Source organism: Brachyhypopomus gauderio, chromosome 13, assembly GCF_052324685.1.
Source record: "Brachyhypopomus gauderio isolate BG-103 chromosome 13, BGAUD_0.2, whole genome shotgun sequence".
Lineage (NCBI taxonomy): Eukaryota > Metazoa > Chordata > Actinopteri > Gymnotiformes > Hypopomidae > Brachyhypopomus > Brachyhypopomus gauderio.
Window position 1 is genome coordinate 9,053,388 of NC_135223.1, and position 21,137 is coordinate 9,074,524.

Consider the following 21,137-nt stretch of genomic DNA (forward strand, 5'->3'; position numbering starts at 1 on the left):
TCATCAAACGTTCGCGTATAAATACGTGCTGTCATATAGCCGATCTGCTGACATACACCTGGATTGGTTTAGAGTACTTCGAACTTTAATAACCACAAAATCCGTGTTTTCATCCTTTTAATTTTCGACCCCGGCTACACGCTGTTTTAAATACAAACATGGATCTTTTACTAAGTTTACAGACAAACTTTCTGTCTGTAGTTATGGCTGTCGTTGTTTTATTTCTAATCTGGAAACGTCTCGGTAAAGGCTCTCGGAGTAGTTATGGAAGACTCCCTCCGGGTCCGAATCCTGCTCCAGTGGTCGGGAATTTTTTTCAGGTGCACGTGAAGGAGCCGTATAAGTATTACATTGAGGTCAGTAAGCTATCACACCAGTGACTTAAATCTGTTATTTATGATACCTGAGGGTTGTCTGCACAGAGGTTGTACACGTCTCAGACATATTGGCTATTGTTTCTGAGAGTTCTTTCAAATAGGGTTGGTGGAAAATATCTATGTGAAAACGACACAATGCACTAACCAGGGGCAGGTGGGAAACGGGAGGTATATTCTGCACCAGTTGTTATTGTATGTATTTGTGTTCTTCTAACATGCACCTACAGCTTAGGGAAATATAACAGATGTTCCATCCAGTCATTTTAGATTGTGCTCTATAGATCCCAATGATGGCTTGTCCTTAATCTTTGATAATTCATCTGACCTTTAGCAGATGTTTAAATGAGGTAAATGAACAATTGACAGACTCCACCATGTCATTATTTAACAAAATTCAAGCCAAGGTGGAGAAGCTGTGTGTGAAATATTAAGTTCACCCCATGATTCAATAATTTGTAGAATCACCTTTAGTAGGAAAAAACGATGTAATAATTTTTCTGTATGACTGTCAGTCTCTCACAGGAGTTCTGTCCCACTTTGGTAATGGGGTGGACTGGGACAAAAAATCGGCTTGTAATTTATGTATGTGGGGTACGACGTGGAAAAAATAATTACTGGTTAAAGTAATTGGATTCAATCTTAGCATTATTATATAACAATCACTTTTATGATTTCATTGAAATAATCTCTACAACAGCTCAATTCTAATTCTTCAGGTTAAAGGTGCTCCCTCCTTTAAACAGCTATAACATGTAGTTGTATCTGGCTACAAACTAAGCTGCTTTATGAATTCATGCAATGCAAACATGTTTTTAAAGCATTTGATATTTTTACTCTTATTCAGTGTGGGCAAATCTTTTGATAATATTACTTTTATATTTTTCACACTTAGTGTAGTCATGCTTAAATTGCAAAGCTTAAATTGAACGCATTTGGCCGTCTGCTACATGTTTGTTGTTGCCATAGAGGCAATCCCCAGCATCGTCTTGAGATCGCAGTGCGCGATTTCAAAATAAGAGCGGATAGCGCGATTGAAAAAAAAAATCCTAAAAAAAAAACACTTTTCAAAACAGCTCGCGGGCCAGAAATAGATGTACTATTTGAGTATGGGGGGTCTATAGATTACCTGGTATGGTTGGGTTCATCGTCCTCTTGCACCCAATGTCAGCCAAGGTTTAGCTGTTGAATAGATGGTCTCATGTTTGACTCCAGAATCCCATGGAATCCATTCCTGGGAAGCATTTGTGAGTACTTGTTAATACATGCTTTCTTTAAAACCCACCACAGCATTTCAGTTTGCTTCAGTTCTGGACATGGACTGAGCCATTGCAGCACCTTTTTGTCAACCATTTGGCTGTAGATCTACTGGTGTGGTTGGGTTCATTGTCCTCTTGCATGACCCAGTTGAGCCCACATCACCCCTCCTCCACCAAGGAGCTGGTATGAGGGGTTTATGCACATACTTGTTCACATGTTTTTTTGTACATTAATGAACTTAATCATTTAACATGCTGATGTCTTGTTTTTTTTATATTTCTGTTAGCATTGCCTGGTCTGAACTTGGGGTGAATTTGCTGGGACATCCACTCCTGGAAAGACTGACAACTGTATTGAATTGTTTTCCATTTGCAAATAATCTTTCTAACTACACAATGATAGACTTCAAATAGTTTGTCAGTGATCTTATAACCCTTTGTACGAAAGGCAGCAACAACTGCTCTAAGATCTTTGCTGCTAGCATTCCTCTTTGGCGTTATGTTAGCATAGACCCGAATGTTCCAAACCAGGAAAATGCCACAATTTGATGGTGCACTTTTTACATCATAAAGTACACTAGGACGTCTGGATATGTGTACATTGAGGCCCTCAGGCAGCTGAAGAGAAATTCTGAGCAGCACAGAAGACTCAGAGTCAGTGTGCAGTCAGATAGGCTCCAGTCCAGTTTATTGTGGAATAAGTTATTTATACGCTGGGTGTGAAAGAAGAAGAACAGGGTGCAAAGAAAAGTGTAAAAACCGCATATCACCATTGGAGTCACTATTAACATACATATTTATACATATACATATTCTCAGAATCTAGCATATTCTTGGAACTTAATTAATACAGCTTTTCTTTCCAGGAAGTCTACAATCAAAAATAACATTTGTCAATTAGGATGTAAAAAAATGACAGCAAGACAAATATGTTGACAACTTTTTCCACCTTTAATGTGACCTATAACCTGTACAATGCAACTGAAAAACAAACAGAAATCTTTCAGGGAGGTGAAGTAAAAATAAACAACTAAGGGCGAACTCACACTAGGCTCTGTGATCCGGACCCGGGTATGGTTCCCTGCCAAAGCACGGTTCGTTTGGCTAGTGTGAGCGCTCCAACCGTGCCCGGGCCCGGGCCCGGTTCAGTTAACCGTTCTCGGGCCCGCTTGAAGAGGTGGGCCAGGGCACGATTCATGTGGACTCGGGCACGGTTCGCTTCTAGTGTGAGCGCTATCCGTGCCCGGGCCCACTTGGTGCCTCGTCTGATTGGTTCATTTCGCTGGAACTCAAACATGACGTCAGTGATGCGACGCTCACGTTAAACAGTCATAGCGGCAAGCTTGCACCGTGTTTCTGCACTCCCAAAACGACTCCAAAAATACAATAAAAAGAGAATCGTGAACTCCATAGTTTTGTGCGAGCGCGCTTTTTTTCCAAATAAAGTGCCGTTGTGATGACGTAAGCGTGCTCGGGCCGGGTTGATAAAGGCAGTGTGAGTGCAGGCCAGAGGGGGAGTGGGGAGGGGGGATAACTGGGCCCCAGCACGGAACGAGCAAACCGTGCCTAGTGTGAGTACGCCCTAAGATAATGTGGTTGCATAAGTGTACACACCCTTTTAGAACTGGGGGTGTGGCTGTGTTCAGATTTAACCAATTACATTCAAACTCATGTTAAATTGGAGTCAGCACACACGCGTAACCAATTAAAGTGCCTCTGATAAAGTTCAGCTGTTCTAGTAGGCTTGTCCTGACATTTTTGTAGCCACATCATCCAGTACAAGCCATGGTCCACAAAGAGCTGACAGAGCATCGGAGGGATCTCATTATTCAAAGATATCAGTCAGGTGAAGGCTAAAAAAAACACTGAAGACTGTCATCAGGAGAAAACATGGCACAACAGTGACATTACCAAAAACAAGATGTCCGTCCAAGATTGATGATAAGACAAGAAGAAAACTGGTCAGGGAGGCTGCCAAGAGGCCAACAGCAACACTGAAGGAGCTGCAAGAATTTCTGGCAAGTACTGGCTGTGCAGTACATGAGACAACAATCTCCCGTCTTCTTCATATGTCTGGGCTATGGGGTAGGGTTGCAAGACGGAAGCCTTATCTTTCAAAGAAAAACATCTAAACCTGGCTTAACTTTGCAAAAAAGACATCTGAAATCTCCCAAAAGCATGTGGGAAAATGTATTATGATCTGATGAAACCAAGGTTGAACTTTTTGGACATAATTCCAAAAGATGTAAGTGGCACAAAAGCAACCCTGCTCATCACCAAAAGAACGCCATACCTACAGTGAAACATGGTGGTGGCCGCATCATGCTATGGGGCCTTAGTCAGGGTGGATGGAATTATGAACAGTTCCAAATACCAGTCAGTGTTGGCACAAAACCTTCGGCCTTCTGTTAGAAAGCTGAAGATAAAGAGGATCTTCATCTTTCAGCACGACAATGACCCAAAGCACACATACAAACCAACAAAAAGAATGGCTTCACCAGAATAAGATTAAGGCTTTGGAATGGCCCAGCCAGATATATATATATATATAAATATATATATATATATATATATATATATATATATATATATATATATATATATATATATATATATATATATATATATATACAGCATTAAATATTAAATATTAATCAGCCAGAGTGGCTCACTAGAAAGGGCTGTACAGATGCATGATTGCCAGTTGTGGATACCAGTAAAGCAGTTTTTAAGTGTAACCGTAATGCTTAATATCATAAATGATTCATGTACTGATTATTCTTCATTGATTTTGTAAAATGTATATTTTGTAGGAAATACAAAAGAAATTTTGATTAACAGGAAGAAATTTTGATTAACAGGAACAGTGTTTGAATAGCAGAACATACAGAGTTCGAGAGTGTGGCTGTGGCTTTAGGTGAAGGGAGCAGAGGTCTAGTGTTTGAGCTCCTATTTTTTTTGTAAGGGAGCTGAGCTTTAAGAAGACTGAGATATAAGCGAGGAGGATTGTTTATTCATCTCTCCTCCAAAGGTCTTCATGATCATTTCCCTTCATGCCAGATGATCAAACAAGGCCAGCAGAAGAGACCCCTTTAGTTGTACCGAGTTCAACCTTGACTATAACCACTGTTGATGTAGGTGATAATTGAGAAATTCCAGTCATGCCTGTGGTAACTTATCAGATTTATTATGTACTTGTGGAGACAAACGATGACCAGATAAGTAGCCGTTGCATTAATTGTGATACCTATCGTGGTACTAAACCTGGCACTTGAATTGAGTTGAAATAGGGCTGTTTAAGCAGGAAAATCACAACATCTGCTGTTTGATATTCCTGGACCAGAAGTATTCAACTCTGGACCTCAAGTTCAATTTCAGGTCCTGTGTTTAATAATCATTAGTAGTTCATTGAATGAATTGTAACTGATTGACCAGTTAATCTCCACACTCCAGGGCACATATGTCAAAGTCAAGGCCCGCGGGCCAGACCCGGCCCTCGAATTGATTATCTATGGCCCCCTGAATGATATTTAATTACTATTAGAACTGGCCCGCAGGCCACAGCCGCCCGCTGGTGTTTTGCACGCACAAACACTACATTCCCCACAATGCAACGGTAGCCCGCGAAGTCACTGCAGTGCACACAAGCGGCGAGGGTCCGCTCTGCGAAAATGACGTAATCGCAGTGGCTCCGCCCGTGGGCGAGGGCGTCGCGTGCTGTCAATTTGCGAGGTCGTGCACCTCTCGAATTTTGTAACTTTGCGTGCACCAGCACGTTAAACTTAATTAAGTTAAATATTTATACATCTATTCGAAATTATTCGAAATAATTCGCTTTTTATTCACATTATTTAATGGTTGTTTATTTTCAAAACGCCCAATCTTAACGTCTTCACGTTCTCTCATGTTTCGTCCATGGAATTTCGTTCTGGAATAGATATTTGTTGTGAAACAAAGTAATTACAATTTCAAGCATTTTCAAGTACTTTAGCCTAAATTCCAGCACTTTTCAAACCTTTATTACTTTATTCATTTAATGTACCTTACAGAACATGTTTTCTTTGAAGGAAGTTTGTTTTTATCTGTTTGCTTGTTGAAAAATGTTTTCACTTGAAATTACTGACAGATCCATTAGAAAATATTGCTTTATTCATTTAAGCATTAAATAATAAACACTGTGTTAGGTCTTGGTTCAATAGGCTATGTGCAATCATTTCAATATGTTTTAATAAACATTGAACCAGTCCGGCCCTTGGCTTGTAGCAAATTTGGTTTTTTGGCCCTCGGTGCATTTGACTTTGACATCCCTGCTCCAGGGGAAGGGGATTCATCCGTTTTGTGTTCACTAACCTCTACCAATTAAGATTTTAAAATGCTGTTTGCATGATTTATCAGCTCAGCAAAAAGTATGGCCCTGTCTACACCATCTGGTTTGCCAGCACTCCTGTTGTGGTGATTGCTGAATATCAAGCTCTGAAAGACTCCATGATTGGCATGGGAGAAGAGTTCAGTGGCAGATTGGACTACCCCAGCTTGATGAAATCCACCAAGGGATATGGTAAGTTTTATAAATATAATGTTCTATAGAGTCTGGTTTTATTCACAGAGGTGGGAGTCAGAATGGCTGTGTTCTGTTTTGCAGGTGTTTTGGTGAGTAACGGCAGCAGGTGGAAGCAGCTTCGCAGATTCAGTCTGACAACCCTGAAGAACTTTGGGATGGGACGTAGGAACATTGAGGAGAAGGTGAAGGAGGAAGCTCGCTGTCTGGTGCAAACATTCAACACATTTGGAGGTACTGGCCCCTTGCTATCTGATGACATTGTCATTTTTGGAATGCAATTCTCCAGACACACTACTGTGTGAGCTATATGACCATTTAAACTTGTACTCTAGTAAATATCAACACTTATGAATGTGCTCATATGACTTGCTGTAATTAATGTCACTGTTCATATTAATTACATTTGAATCTAAATATTTTATTTTGTAAATGTAAAAAAAAAAAAGAATTATGTTTAAATGTGTATTTTAGGATCCTTATTACCATTCAGTTGAATGACAAACGTCTAGCTCCAAAAAATGTTGTAAAAACATTTATTTTCCTTACAGACTCTGCTTTCAATCCCCAAGACTCATTATCTGAAGCAACGTGCAATGTGATTTGCTCGGTTATTTTTGGACACAGATTTAAATCTAAGGACCCACAGCTCAAGATGATCATTGAAACCAGTGATGAGTACATTGATTTCTTATCGAGTCCTCTTGGGCAGGTAATGTACCTAGTCTGAATTTTAGATAAACAACACAATGCTTTTCTTTGCTTGAGTAGAGGAAACAAAAAACAGAACTAATCTAAACTCACCATGGATTTACTGCACTTCCCTCTCTGGCAGTGCAACATACTGAATTTTGTTATTACATTTTAAGGGAATTAAGAAATACAATCAATTTAATCTCACCCAAACCTTTTAAATCCCAATCTCTGAGAATAGCTAGAATTTCATCTGAGAAGGTCTAGTTGACTAGGTTTTATGTACACACATTTATCTACATATTTGCTATTTCTGAATGACTTTGTCTCTGAGGTTTTTGTAACTAAACATTACGACCCATCACAGGAGATGTTCAGTTGAATGCAAACAACAGTTAAGACCAGGCAAATAATAACCCTCTCTGCACCTGTCTTTTTTTTCCTCTTACAGGCCTATAACATTTTCCCTAGATTAGTTGGCCTCTTTCCTGGACGACACCATGAAATATTTAAGATGCTTGAAAGAGTCAGATGTTTTCTAAGACTTGAAGCTGAGTCAAGGATGAAAACATTAGATCTTAATTCACCACCACAGGACTTTCTTGAAGCTTTCCTCATACAAGCTGAAGAGGTAAAATTGTCATCAGTGCCATTAAGATAGCATGCATGTTTTGGTATGCATTTTTATCCAAGTAACGATATGTCGGTCTGCAACAATAATTGTTCATGATGTTGTTCAAGTTTTGCCAGAAAACACCTAATTGTGGTATTATTGATATATAGAGTTACAAAATAGCTACTGAAATAGGAACATAAATAATATTTGTTCTTGTCTCTTCAGATATCTGATAAACATTAACATTTCTTTTTCTACTAAACTGCATAGAATCTTTTTCAAATGGATCTTTCCTCGTTAAAAAACAAATTTTAGCAAAGCTGATAAAGCCATAACTACAGAGTGAAGGACTCAGAGAATGTCTAATTACTGTGAGTTTCTTCTGCAGGAGAAACACAATCCCAATACAGAATTTAATATTGACAACTTATTGAGCACAGCCTGGAACTTGTTCAATGCTGGTACTGAGACCACCTCCAGTACACTCCGACATGCCCTGCTGCTCATGATGAAGCATCCAGATGTCCAAGGTGACCAATCGGACCACTTCAAACATTCATGTCTCACCACTGACACTGAAGCCGTGCACCTCCAAACTGCCTTAGTTTGTCCTGTGAAACATATACTGTTTTTGGGCCTGTGATCCAATATGCATGCAATGGCTTAGAACAGGCAATGCAACTTTATTTATATAGCACCTTTCATACACACTGGCAATTCAAAGTGCATAGCTATGGTACGACAGCCCAGACTCTAGTATAATCTGTCCAAGTGGAAGCATGTTTAAATTAAATAGGAATGGCTCAAGAATTGAACCTTGTGTAACACAAGTTACTGGCACTTTGTTGATTTCAACAAAATAATTCCTGCCTTGCAGATAAGAAGTGAACCATTTAGGACTGATCTTTAGAGACCAACCCACTTCTCTAGTCTATCTATAAGAATGTTATGATCTACAATATCAAAGGCTACACTAAGGTCAAGCATTAGTAGAACAGATGGCTTCCTTGAATCTATAATCAGTCGAATGTCATTAATTACCTTAGAGCAGTTTCAGTACTGTGAGTAGGTCAAAATCCTGGCTGAAATGTGTCGAGACAGATAGAAAATCAGTCAGTGTAATGATTGTAAGGAGCAGGCGAGACACAAATGTAGGAGAAGAGGGGTTTAATCAAGGTAAGCACAATATGCACCAACTGACAAATGACCAGAGAAGCATATACGAACCAACTCAATAGTAGACATAACTCCGTCAACAAACAATGAACAACACACGTAAAACACGACACTAATACAGGCATGGGGAATATAACTGATAAACTAGTTATGAACTACGAACAAATTGGCGTAAAAACCGGCAAACAGAACATGAGAAGAACGAGGAATATAGACAAGCAGATAAACTTACCCAACTAAAATACAAGACACACACAGATACCAATCAGAACATACAACAGAGCGAGGACGAGAAACAGACTGCAAAACAAAGAAACAGAAAACGAACTGGGAATACAAGGAAGCGGAGAGGGCAGAGGGAAACAACAAGCTGAACACAGAGATACCGACATACAATGACTGACAACCAATAAATTGTTTTCCCAATAAATAGTATGTTTCAGCTAGGTTTGTAATTATTTTGCACAGATGCCTCCAAATTTCTTTGAACAGAGGCTTCACCACTGACGTTTTCAGTGCATTAGGGAAAACACCCGATAAGAGTGTTTACTATCTGACGTATGTCATCTGTTCTTGAGTGAAACACATTCTAGGCAGTGGTTCCCAAAGTGGGAGGCGCGGAGCTATTGCAGGGGGGGCGCGGAGCTTGGAAGTAAAACATGTGCACATGTGTCAATATTAGGGATGCACCGATTCCGATATTAATATCTGAAAAAATTCTAGATCGGGTATCGGTGACAATGTGACCGATCCATAAAAACAGATCTATTCAGTCTAATTCTACGCTTGTAGCGCTTTTCGGAGTTAGTTCAACCTTAAATATCCACTCTGTCCCAGATAGAAGTGAACTTGGACAGTTAACAGGCTAGTGAAACACGAAGCGCACAGAGGAGAGGTGAATCACTGACTCCACTTAGTCAGTTTATTTGCTGGTTGACCAAAATAAACCTGGGCTCCAGCACTACTTGACTGTTCATACATGAACTGGTGAGTTGTCCAAAGCTCATTGAGTGCGTTACTTACAGAAATAAAATAAAGAGCAGTGGTCTGAGTCGGTCTACGGCAGAAAGCTAAAAAAAACAACAATATTCCATACACGCGCTCAACTCCCTCCCTTAAAGAGACAGTACACATATTTCTGGCCGTTACATGCTTTGTGCTCTGCGTGATGTCTGCGCTAGCAAACTAGCCGCATAGGTATAGCTGTTTCCCCTATTTCATCTCCTTATTTATTTTAAATTATATTTAGAATTCTTGAATCAAAAGTTTCTTGCAGTTAATTTTTTTCATGTTTGACCAAAGTTGTGAACCTATTGTTTTTGTCAGTTTCAGGTTCTTTGGTATTATTTATTTTACATTCAGTGTTATATTCATAATTGCACTGACTGAACAAATGCAAGTTGTGTTGTTTTTACATGTTTTTATGTGTGTTTAAGTGTGCTATACTGGTGCAGAGTTTTCAATAAACTTGTAATTCAGTATGTCTGTGTTAAAAAAAATGCTTTAAGTCGATTCAGCACTGTTTTACTCTATCAGATCGGTATCGGATTGGTATCGGCCGATACTAAGCCTCAGATATCTGAATCGGTATCAGAAGTGAAAAACGTGAATCGGTGCATCCCTAGTCAATAGGGGGGGGCGCAAAAATATTCTCATCTACTAAAGGGGGGCACGACAGAAAAAGTTTGGGAACCACTGCTTTAAGGAGGTATTAGGTAGAGGGTCAAGGCTGCATGTAAATCAATCACTGACTCAATTAAGAATTCATTGTTAACAGTACTCAAAGTCAAAGTCAGAGTCAAATTTATTTATATAGCGCTTTTCACAACACACGTTGTCACAAAGCAGCTTTACAATCGTATGGGTCCAGATCAGGGGTGGAAAGTAACTAATTACATTTACTCACATTACTGTAATTAAGTACTTTTTATGAGTAATTTGTAATTTTTGGAGTAGTTTTTGAAATATGTAATTTTTACTTTTACTTGAGTACATTTTGATCCAATTAGTTTTACTTCACTACATTTGAATGCCCTCACATTACTGAGTAAAAAAATATTGATGGTGAAAAATTAAATGCGGGCAGAAATTTAAACTTCTGAGTCCCAGAACTGAAGGCCAATTGCATGGCCTTGCCTTGCGCGTGCCCTTTCCATTGTCTCATAATCAGGTCATAATATGGTGCACTTTTTTTTCCAAAAGGATGAGATTGTTCTATCTTTAAATCTTCTATCTACCAGGTTCTGTGGGATCCTGTGGACATTTTATTGTGAAAAGTGGAATCCTGTGGGCACTGTATTTTGAATAGTTGGATCCTGTGAGCGTTTTAAATAGTGGAATCCTGTGCCCATTTTGTTTTATTTTGAGATGTGGGATCCTGTGGTCAATTTATATTTTATTTTGAGTTGTGGCAACCTGTGGGTATTTTATTGTGAATAGTGGGATCCGGTGGGCACTCTATTTTGAATAGTTGGATCCTGTGAGCACTTACTTTTAAATTGTGGGATCCTATGAGCATTTTTTAATTTTTGATGTGGGATCCTGTGGGCATTTTATTGTGAGTAGTGGAATCCTGTTGCATTTTAGTTTGATTTGTGGCATCTTGTGGGCACTTAATTTTATGTGCATTTTGTTTTTTGAATAATTTGTAATTTAAATTTCTTTATTGTTATCATAGTGTTGTCCGTTGGACAATAGGACTGAAAATTGTTTGCACTTTATGGTACAGGTTGTGACTGTCCTTGTGCTGTGAGGAAGTATGTTCCTGAGCCCAGCTTATCTTTTTGCAAGTGTGGATGTGCACTTAAATACACTTTGAAATCGATTAAAACAACTTGTGCTGAATTTGGTTCATGATTCATCCATGCATTAAATAACTGAAAGTAAATAAGTAACTTTTACTCAAATTACATTTTAAATGAAGTAATTTTGTACTTTTACTCGAGTAAATGTTGAGATGCGTAATTTTACTTTTACTCTGAGTAGATTTTAGGCAAAGTAATGATACTTTTACTCAATTACAATTTTTCAGTACTCTTTCCACCTCTGGTCCAGATCCCTATTGAGCAATATAAATATATGCTACTACAGTAGAGGATCTTAAATTTACACCAGGGGTTACAATGAATAAATTACAATAAAAAATGTACAATGTATAAATTAGTGATATGGATAGTTTTGTAAAGTGCAATAGTGTGATTGTAGACATGTGCTACAGTAAAGTGACAGTGGGGTGTAAATATGGAGCAGTAAGGTGCAGGTTATTCCTGAGGAAAGAGTTCTTTATCATTGGAATTACACATCACACTTCTGTACCCATGTCTGGACGGTCTGAAGTCATTTCTGATTCAGAACTCTGATTGCGGTGGGGAAGGAGTTCTTTAATCTGGAGGTCTTGCATATCATGCTCCTGTACCTCCGGCCTGAGGTACAGGAGCATGATGTGCAAGTCTTCATGATCTGCAGTCTTCACCACTCTCTGTAGGCATTTGCGGTCCATCTCGGTCAGGCTGTCGTACCACACGGTGATACAGCTGGTCAGGAGGCTCTCAATGACGCAACTGTAGAAGTTGGTGAGGATCACAGGAGACATCCCAACCTTCTTCAGCCTCCTCAGGAAGTACAGCTGCTGTTGAGCCTTCCTGACTAGCTGACTGGTGTTCAGTGACCATGTGAGGTCCTCACTGATGTGGACCCCCAGGTACTGCCCACCCTCTCCACCTCGAGCTCCCGGATGAAAAGTGGCTGATGAGGTCTCCTCTCTTTCCTCATGTCCACTATCAACTCCTTCATCTTGTCCGTGTTGAGAGTAAGGTTATTTTGATCACACCATGACACCAGTCTGGTCACCTCCCTCCTGTAAGCTTCTCCATCTCCTCCAGTGATACGTTCTATCACTGCGGTGTCATCAGAAAATTTCAGGATGATGTTGTCTTCGTGGGAGGCGACACAGTCATGGGTGAACAGGGTGTAGAGAATAGGGCTGAGGACGCAGCCCTGTGGAGTGCCGGTGTAGGTGTTGATGCTGGCTGAAGTCCTGTTGCTAATCTTGACAGACTGGGGCCTGCCCGTTAGGAAGTCCAAAAGCCAGTCACAGAGGGTGGGGTGCAGGCAGAGTATGGAGAGTTTGTGGGTGAGCCTGTGCGGGATGACCGTATTGAAGAGCATCCTGATGTAGGAGTCCTTATTTTCGAGGTGGGGAGAGGGAGTAATGAAGGGCAGCAGCGACTGTGTCCGAGGTGGACCTGTTGTGATGGTAGGCGTACTGCAGGGGGTCCGTTATGCTGTCTTGGATGTGGGCCAGCACCACTCTCTTAAAGCACTTCATAATGAATGGAGTTAGTGCCACTGGCCTGTAGTCGTTCAGGCAGGTGGGGGGGCTCTTCTTGGGGAAGGGGACAATGGCTGTCGTTTTGTAGCAGGTGGGAACAATGCTCTGGCTGAGAGAGAGATTGAAAAGGGAGGTTAATACAATAGCCAACTCGTTCGCACATGCTCTGAGGGCCCACCCAGGAATGATGTCTGGTCCTAATGCTTTGCCTGGCTGTGTCTGTGTGGACCTCCTGGTGCCAGTGCTGGAGGTTTCGAAGCGGGTGTAGACGGTGTTGAGGTCATCGGGTAGGCTGTATGTGGAGCTGATGTTGCTGGTGGTAGTCCTGTAGTCGGTGATGTGTTGTAGCTCTTGGATTCCCTTGAGATTTATGTTTTTGTGGAAATCCAGGTACAATTCTTGTAGCGATGTTTTGGCTTCTTTCCAACTCCTAATTGCCACTTAAACTAACTTTCTTACCAAGTTACTAAGTTTTAGTATTGATCCAAGGGCATTGCGAGAAGGGAGGGACTACCTGTCGTTAATATTCAAAGTAAGGCATTTCTGTGTAACATGCTCCATAGCCCGAGTTCAGGAGGAGATTGATGAGGTTGTGGGGCCAGACCGGTGTCCCTCCCTGGATGACAGACAGAACATGCCATACACAGATGCAGTCATCCATGAGATCCAGCGCAACCTGGATGCCGCTCCTATTGCTGTTCCTCACAAAATGCTCCGTGACACTGAGTTTAACGACTATCTCATCCCCAAGGTATTTGATTTGTTTTTTATGGAATGTGCAGTGCTTTAGCCAAGTCGCTTTTTTGCAATTTCCTGACAAACTCAGTTTTTCACTTTTCCATTTTCTTAGCTGAGAATATTGTGCTGTTTCTGCAGGGAACAGTTATTATTCCATTGCTGTCCTCTGTGCTCTTTGACCCTAAACTATGGAAGAACTCGGACCATTTTGATCCAAACAACTTCCTTGATGAAAAGGGACAATTCAAGAAGAACGATGCATTTGTTGTCTTTGGAATGGGTAAGTTTAAAGTTAGGAAGTGTGTCCCTGACTCAACTCCTGTAATGTATACATTTACATTTTACATTTACATTTACGGCATTTTGCAGATGCTCTTATCCAGAGCGACTTACAAAGTGCTTTGCATCTGATCACAGAATTCATCCTAGGTAATAGTACGGATAGGCCAGAATTCAAGATGACTTCAAGAGTCAGACTACTACTAAACTACAGGAGTCAATGTCATTACCTAGTGTTTTGCAAGTTAGACATTTACCAAGAAGCACAAATAACCATAGACAGACAATGTGTCCACTTCTTTTACTCCTCTCTACTTCCAGAACACATTGTTGGAATGTCAGGATATTTACAGTTAAGTTTGGACCTGTTAAAGAACAATATCTCAAGCTTGTACAATTATTTGCCTTCCATTTTTTCATAAACTAAATTTTTTCCTATGCTATAACACACATTAGTAACAAATGAAACAGTCAGCTCAAGGTCTGCTAGAGCTGCTATATTCCATTTCCTAAATTGAAATAGAATAACCTTAAATATACCCCATTATGAGACCTCCTCTGTGGATCCATCTTATCATGGAGGGGTTTGCACGGCTGCATGTTGTCGGGGGCAACACGCCTGGTAAGGTCTCCCAAGGGATATTGGTCCTAGGTGATAGGCCAGACAAAGAGTGAGCCATAAAAATCCCTATGAATTTATTAATATCAGGACCCAGTTACCCTTGCTCAGATCAGGGTTACCAGGGCCTCACCCTGGAGTCAGGATTGGGGAAGGGGCTCCTCTGCGAGCACCTGGTGGCTGGGTCTTTACCCATGGGTTCCGGCTGAGCTCAGCCCAAAGGAGATACATGGGTCCATATTTTCATGGGCCCACCGCCTGTGGGAGAGGCAGTACTAGAGGTCCGGTGCTTTGTATATCGGACAGTGGTCGAAGGCAGGGGCCCCGGCATTCTGATCCTCAGTTACTGAAACTGGCTCTTGGTACATGGAATGTTACCACTCTGATTTGAAAGAAGCCTGAGCTGGTGGGTGAAGTTGACTGATACCAACTAGATATAGTTGGGCTGACCTCAATGCAGAGTTTGGATTCTGGAATCAATCATCTTGAGAGGCTGGACTTTAATCCTTCCTGGAATTGCCCATGTTGAAAGGCAGAGGGCTATGGAGTCAAATTAGGGTCTTTAATGGTGACGAAAAAAAAATAATATCGCAAATATAAGATTAGCATTTTGCATTTTACGTTCCTAATTTGTTTCTGCAATACTTTCCCTCTTTTGCGTTTCTTTCTTTTCTTTGCGTTTCACATTTTATGTTGCTGCTTTTTTTTGCAATACTTTCTCCCTTTTGCGTTTTTCTTTTCTTTGCGCATCACTGCTTTTCTTTGTGTCTCACATTTTACGTTCATAATTTTTTTTTGCGCTTCTCTCTTTTCTTTGCTCCGGTTTTACCCTCTGTGTGGGGGCCGGGAAAGAGGCGTGGCCAAGAGCAAAAGGCGTGCTGTGAACGTTCAGCGTCATCAGTTGAACCGTCACACAGCACGGTAATTTGGTTACTGGTATCATGGCAGACGGTCGCCCAGCTGGACCACAGGTATATGCGTGCAGACCACCAACTCTGCCCTTTATCAATGAAAGTGCCCTTTTAAAACTTCGTTTAAAAAAAATATATTATTATTATTATTATTAACATTTTACTGAGGTCGGTTTGAAATGATCTTTTGAAAACCTGAGCGAATAAAAACAATGCCCTGAAATGCGCCACCACCTCGCACACACCCGACCATGCGCTGCAGCAGCAGTTCAGTTCAGCGAGAGGAAGGAAGCTGAACTGACGCTGAACGTTCACAGCACGCCTTTCGCTCTTGGCCACGCCTCTTTCCCGATATTATTTTTTTTCGTCACCATTAAAGACCCTAATTTGACTCCATAGAGGGCAGGAGTAGGCTTACTCATAGCTCCCCGGCTCGCTGCCTGTGTGGTGGGGTTTTCCCGGTAGACAAGATGGCTGCTTCCTTGTGCCTTTGGGTTGGGGTATGAGACTGTTTGTGCTTATGCACCAAATGGTACCCAACCTTCTTCGAGTCATTGGAGTGGATACTAGGAGGTGCTCCTTCTGGGGATTCCATTATTCTGCTGGAAGACTTCAATGCTTTAATGGTCAATGATAGTAGGACCTGGCAGGGTATGATTGGGAGGAACGGCCTCTCTGATCTGACCCAAAGTGATGTTATTATTGGATTTCTGTGGTCATCACAGTCTATCCTTAATGAACACCATGATCTAGCACAAAAGTGTCCATAAGTGCACATGGCACCAGGACACCTTAGGCTGCGATTCCATGATTGATTTTGTAGTCGTATCTTGGACACTTGGGTAAAGAGAGGATCTGAGCTGTCAACTGATCACCACCTAGTGGTGAGTTGGATCAGATGGTGTTGGACAGACCTGGCTGACCCAAACGTATCATGAGGGTTTGTTGGGAACATCTGGCAGAGGAACCTGTGAAAGATCTTCTACTCCTACATGCAGCAGAGATTTGACCACATCCCAAGGGAGGCCAGAGACATCGAGTCTGAGTGGGCCATGTTCCGTGCCTTCATTGCCGATGTGGCGGACCAGAGCTGTGGGCTTAAGGTTGTCGTTGCCTGTCGTGGCGGCAATCCCCGAACCCAGTGGTGGACACTCCGGGTAAGTGAGGCTGTCAAGCTGAAGAAAGAATCCTATCTGACCTGGCTGGATTCTGCAACTCTGGAAGCAGCAGATGGGTACAAGAGGCCCAAGGGGATCATGGCATTGGCTGCCACAGAGGCAAAAACTCAATTGTGGGAGGAGTTCGATGAGACCATGGAAAGAGACTTTTAGTCAGCTCTGAGAAGATTCTTGCAAACAGTCAGGCAACTCCGGTGAGAAAAGCAGTTTACAACCAACACTAAATACATATGTATGAAGCTGGGGAGGTGTTGACCTCGACTAGAGACGTCATTAGGCGGTGGAAGGAATGCTTAGAGGATCTTCTCAATCCCACCGTCACGCCTATCATAGAGGAAGCAGGACTTGGGGACTTGAGTGAGAGTTCGTCCGTCATTCGGGCGGAGGTGACCAGGGTAGTTGTGAAACTCCTTGGCTCCTTGACAGTTTGGTGGCCTCAGGATTCCATGTCTCTCTTTTGCAGATGATGTGGTCCTGTTAGCATCATCAGGCCAGGCACTCCAGCTCATACTGCTTTGGATTTCAGCCGAGTGCAAGATGTCAAGGATGAGAATCAGCACACCTGAAACCAAGACCATGGTCAAACATGCCCTCTCTGAGGCAAGAGTGAGTCCTTTCCTCAAGCTATGGAGTTCAAGTATCTTGGGTTCTTGTTCATGAGTGATGGACGGATGGAATGGGAGGTTGACGGGTGGATTGATGCGGTGGCTGTAGTGTTGTGGACACTCCACTGGACTATTGTGGTGAAGAGAGAGCTGAGGCAAAAGGCAAAGCTCTTGATTTACTGGTCAGTCTGCATTCCAACAAGCTCTGAGTAGTGACCGAAATAATGAGATGAGATGTGAATACAAGTGGATGAAATGATTTTTTTCCGCAGGGTGACCGGTCACTTCCTTAGAGATAGGGTGAGGAGTTTGGTCATCTGGGATTCGAGCTGCTGCTCGTTGAGGTGGTTCGGGCATCTGGTTTGGATGCCCCCTGGGTGCCTGCCTGGTGAGGCATTTCGGGCATGTCCAACTGGGAGGAAACCCCGGGGAAGAAACCCTCGGCTGTCCTGGGAATGTCTCTGAGAAGAGCTGGAAGCAGTGACTGGGCTTCTTTGCTTAGTCCTGTAACCTGGAGCTGGATAAGTGAATGCAAATGGATGGATAGATAGAAATATAATACCAACAAAGTGGTCATTTCATTGACTACTTCATAACCCCTGAATAATTAAGACATAAACTTCCACCGAGCAACAGTATATTTAAAATGCCAAGTGACTACTTTTTAATGTAACGTGTGTGTGTGTGTGTGTGTGTGTGTGCGCGCACGTACCCGTGCATCAATGTGCTTCACAGGTAAGCGGGCCTGTTTGGGTGAAGCTCTGGCCCGGGTGGAGCTCTTCATCTTCTTCACCTTCCTTCTCCAGCGCTTCACCTTCAAGGCCACCCAGCCATCAGAGGAGATCGACACCACCCCCCTCATCTGTAGCTTTGGTCGTATTCCCCGGTCGTATGAGTGCTTTGCTGTGCACAGGGCATAGACAGCACTCAGCAACACCAATAACCATCGGCTACAAACAAAACCTGTGATTATACTTCCCTTTCAAATGAGACCAAACTGAAAGCATGCTGCTGGTTAATCTAGAAATATTTAGGATCAAACTACACTATGTTTATGTAGACAAATAAACAGTTTTCAATATACAACATAGGTTAAAGATCTTGTTTTCCATCTAGTTTTTCATTCTCAAAATTTTGTGGGACCTTACTTTCTTTGTAAATTTGGTTAATAAAAAATTTAACAGATTACTACTGGGTTTATGGATGTGATAAGGCCAGTGAATTATGAAAGAGATTTATATAATTTGTACAATACTGCCTAATCCCTGCTTCTGCCTGTTTATCAAACCTGACAGCTACAATGCTACATAACAGAGGTTATTAAATGTCGAAACAAGCACAGTCTTAACAATACAGGGTTGCCAACTCTCACGCATTGAGCGTGAGACACACGCATTTGACCGTTTTCACACGCTCTCATGCCACACTCTGATCATTTCTTCTATCACAAGCAAAGAGCCACATCATACACAGTAGCACACTGACGAAAATACCAGGGTGAACTCAAGTTAAGCGAAAAGCACATAAAAAAAACAAACACAAACTTCTATATAAACGTAAGGATCCGGAACGCCTCTAAAGCACGGCAGGGTTGGCTAATGTAAATGTTCCGAACTGCGCCCAGGTGTGATATGCTTCAGGACTTTGGCACGGTTGGAGGAGTTGGGCCATGGCACAGCGAGGTTGCTCATATATGCGCGCACGCACACTACGAGCTCTGTTATGTACGGAACTGTTGTTTTCTAGGTAAAAAGTGGATACACTCCGTTATCAACACTCGTTGCAACACCACTGACCTCACCTTTAAGAAGAAGAGAAAAGGCGATGTGATTTATTCCAAAACGTATGACAGGAAACCGTGTCTCACCAACGAGACTCAAAGCAGAATCACAATAGCACAGATACTTCATGCCACAGGGTTGCCAACTCTCACGCATTGAGCGTGAGACACATGCATTTGACCGTTTTCACACGCTCTCACGCCACACTTCCGATATCTCACGCAGAAAAAAAACTCAGTTTATTTACCTCTGATCCACATCTATGATTCAACGAGTTAATAGTTCACTCTGGCACCAACCACCGGCGATCGAAAGATCGCGATATAACACTTAATTTGTGTCCATTTTACACCCCCCCCTCCTCAACAATTTACACTCGCCACCTCCTCCAGGTTAAAATCTCACTCTAAGCGAACGTCAAAAGTTAGCAACCCTGATGCTGCTAGTCTCATGTTTTCCACTACGCCGGTTTTAAAAGTGTTAGCGTCTCGCTAGGGTTGTAAACAAACCATGCACCATGAAGATGTAGCAGGGTGTCGCCCTCAGAGTGATGAGGTAGCCGGGCCACAGCACAGATCATTAGAGCAGGTGAGTGCGCGGGCCGGCTGGGGACTCAGACCTCTCCACAATCGGACCTGGACACAGCTTGGTTCAAATGGACCTAGTGTGAGTGCGCGTTAATTAAGAAGCCGATATTCTTGAATCGCTATTTGCACTCTGTCCTCTGCCACTGACTTAAAAAAATCTTGTGCCTGTCCCTGTTAAGGTTTCTTAAATCGTACCTAGACGTACCGTAGATCAAAACCATCAGGGATCATAATCAGGATTATAAATTTGTTTAGCCCTCAGAGTACCGTAGCTGCCACCAGGAGAACAGATTCACAACACACGGGTGTCAGGAAAGAGTTAGTTTAATAATAATAAATTTAATAAAATACAGAATATAGAAAATGTGTCAACACTAGCGGTGACCTGCAATCAGTCGCTGATTCGACTATAGTCGACTATGAACGTTAGTTCATACGTACATAGTTGAATGTACCATTCTAACTGCATGGGGGTGCCCAATGCTGCTAAGAATTCGTTGTTACATGAAATGTCCTTGTTTTTGTTATATATAACCTTTTGTCAAATAAAATCATCCTAATTTCTGTTAATAAATATTAAAAAATGATGCTTGCGCATTAACAATAGGCATCTTCCTTACTACACATTAATAAATCACACCCTGCAGTTGCACTGTTAATATTTGTTAATATGTACGCTCTGAAGTCCTTTTATTTTGAAGGATGATGTGTGGGCGTTCATTTTCTGATTCTGATTCGATAAATACCGGAAGTTGTTATTGCGTATGTTGGGGTTATAATAAAGAGTTCCCAGTCGCAAACTAGACTGACCCAGTCAACATGTCCATGCGGGCCCCACATGGGTTTGAAATGGGCTGGCACATGGGCCCTTTTTGGGCAACCCAGCTGGGGCCCACAAAGATTTGTCCATCGGCTCCACATGGGCCCCATGTGTGTTAGCCCATGTGGGCCAATATTGGGGTCAATGTGGGCCTCAGGTGGGCCCCGTATGAGCAATGATTCACTGGCCCTACATGGGCCCCTTGTTTGTGTGGGATAATGACGGGGCCAGTGTGGGCAACAAGTAGGGCCCTTATGGTTAACTGCAGACACCCGCTTCAGCCCCATTAGGGGCCCATGGGCAAATCTTCATAGGGCCCATATGGGTTATGCAAAGGGGGCCCAAATATCAGCCCATCACTCACTAGAATGTCAGCTTGCATCACACATTTGGAGCACAATTACTATAATGCTAACTTGTGTCATCCAATGTGGGTCCCTATGGAGTCATGGAGGGCTTCAGGTGAGGTCTCTGCTGAACATACCTAAAGCAATATTCAGTTGCTTTTCTTACTTTGCAAAACTGTTGTATAAGAGCACAGCACTAAAGACTGTATTACCATAAGTATTTTCAATCAGAGATGAGCTGTTTATAATAATACTTACATTTAAAT

General features: G+C 42.0%; 1 protein-coding gene across 1 annotated transcript; it reads left to right on the top strand.

Annotated features, from left to right (window-relative positions):
* Window positions 1-89: 89 nt before the first annotated feature.
* Window positions 90-18,346, top strand: LOC143474060 (cytochrome P450 2M1-like). Its single transcript, XM_076971337.1, has 9 exons — window positions 90-356; window positions 6,029-6,191; window positions 6,276-6,425; window positions 6,743-6,903; window positions 7,336-7,515; window positions 7,889-8,030; window positions 13,570-13,757; window positions 13,883-14,024; window positions 18,072-18,346. Exons 1-9 carry the CDS (start codon window positions 159-161, stop codon window positions 18,254-18,256), a joined length of 1,509 nt encoding a protein of 502 aa, XP_076827452.1. The 5' UTR covers window positions 90-158; the 3' UTR covers window positions 18,257-18,346.
* The last annotated feature ends 2,791 nt before the right edge of the window (window positions 18,347-21,137 follow it).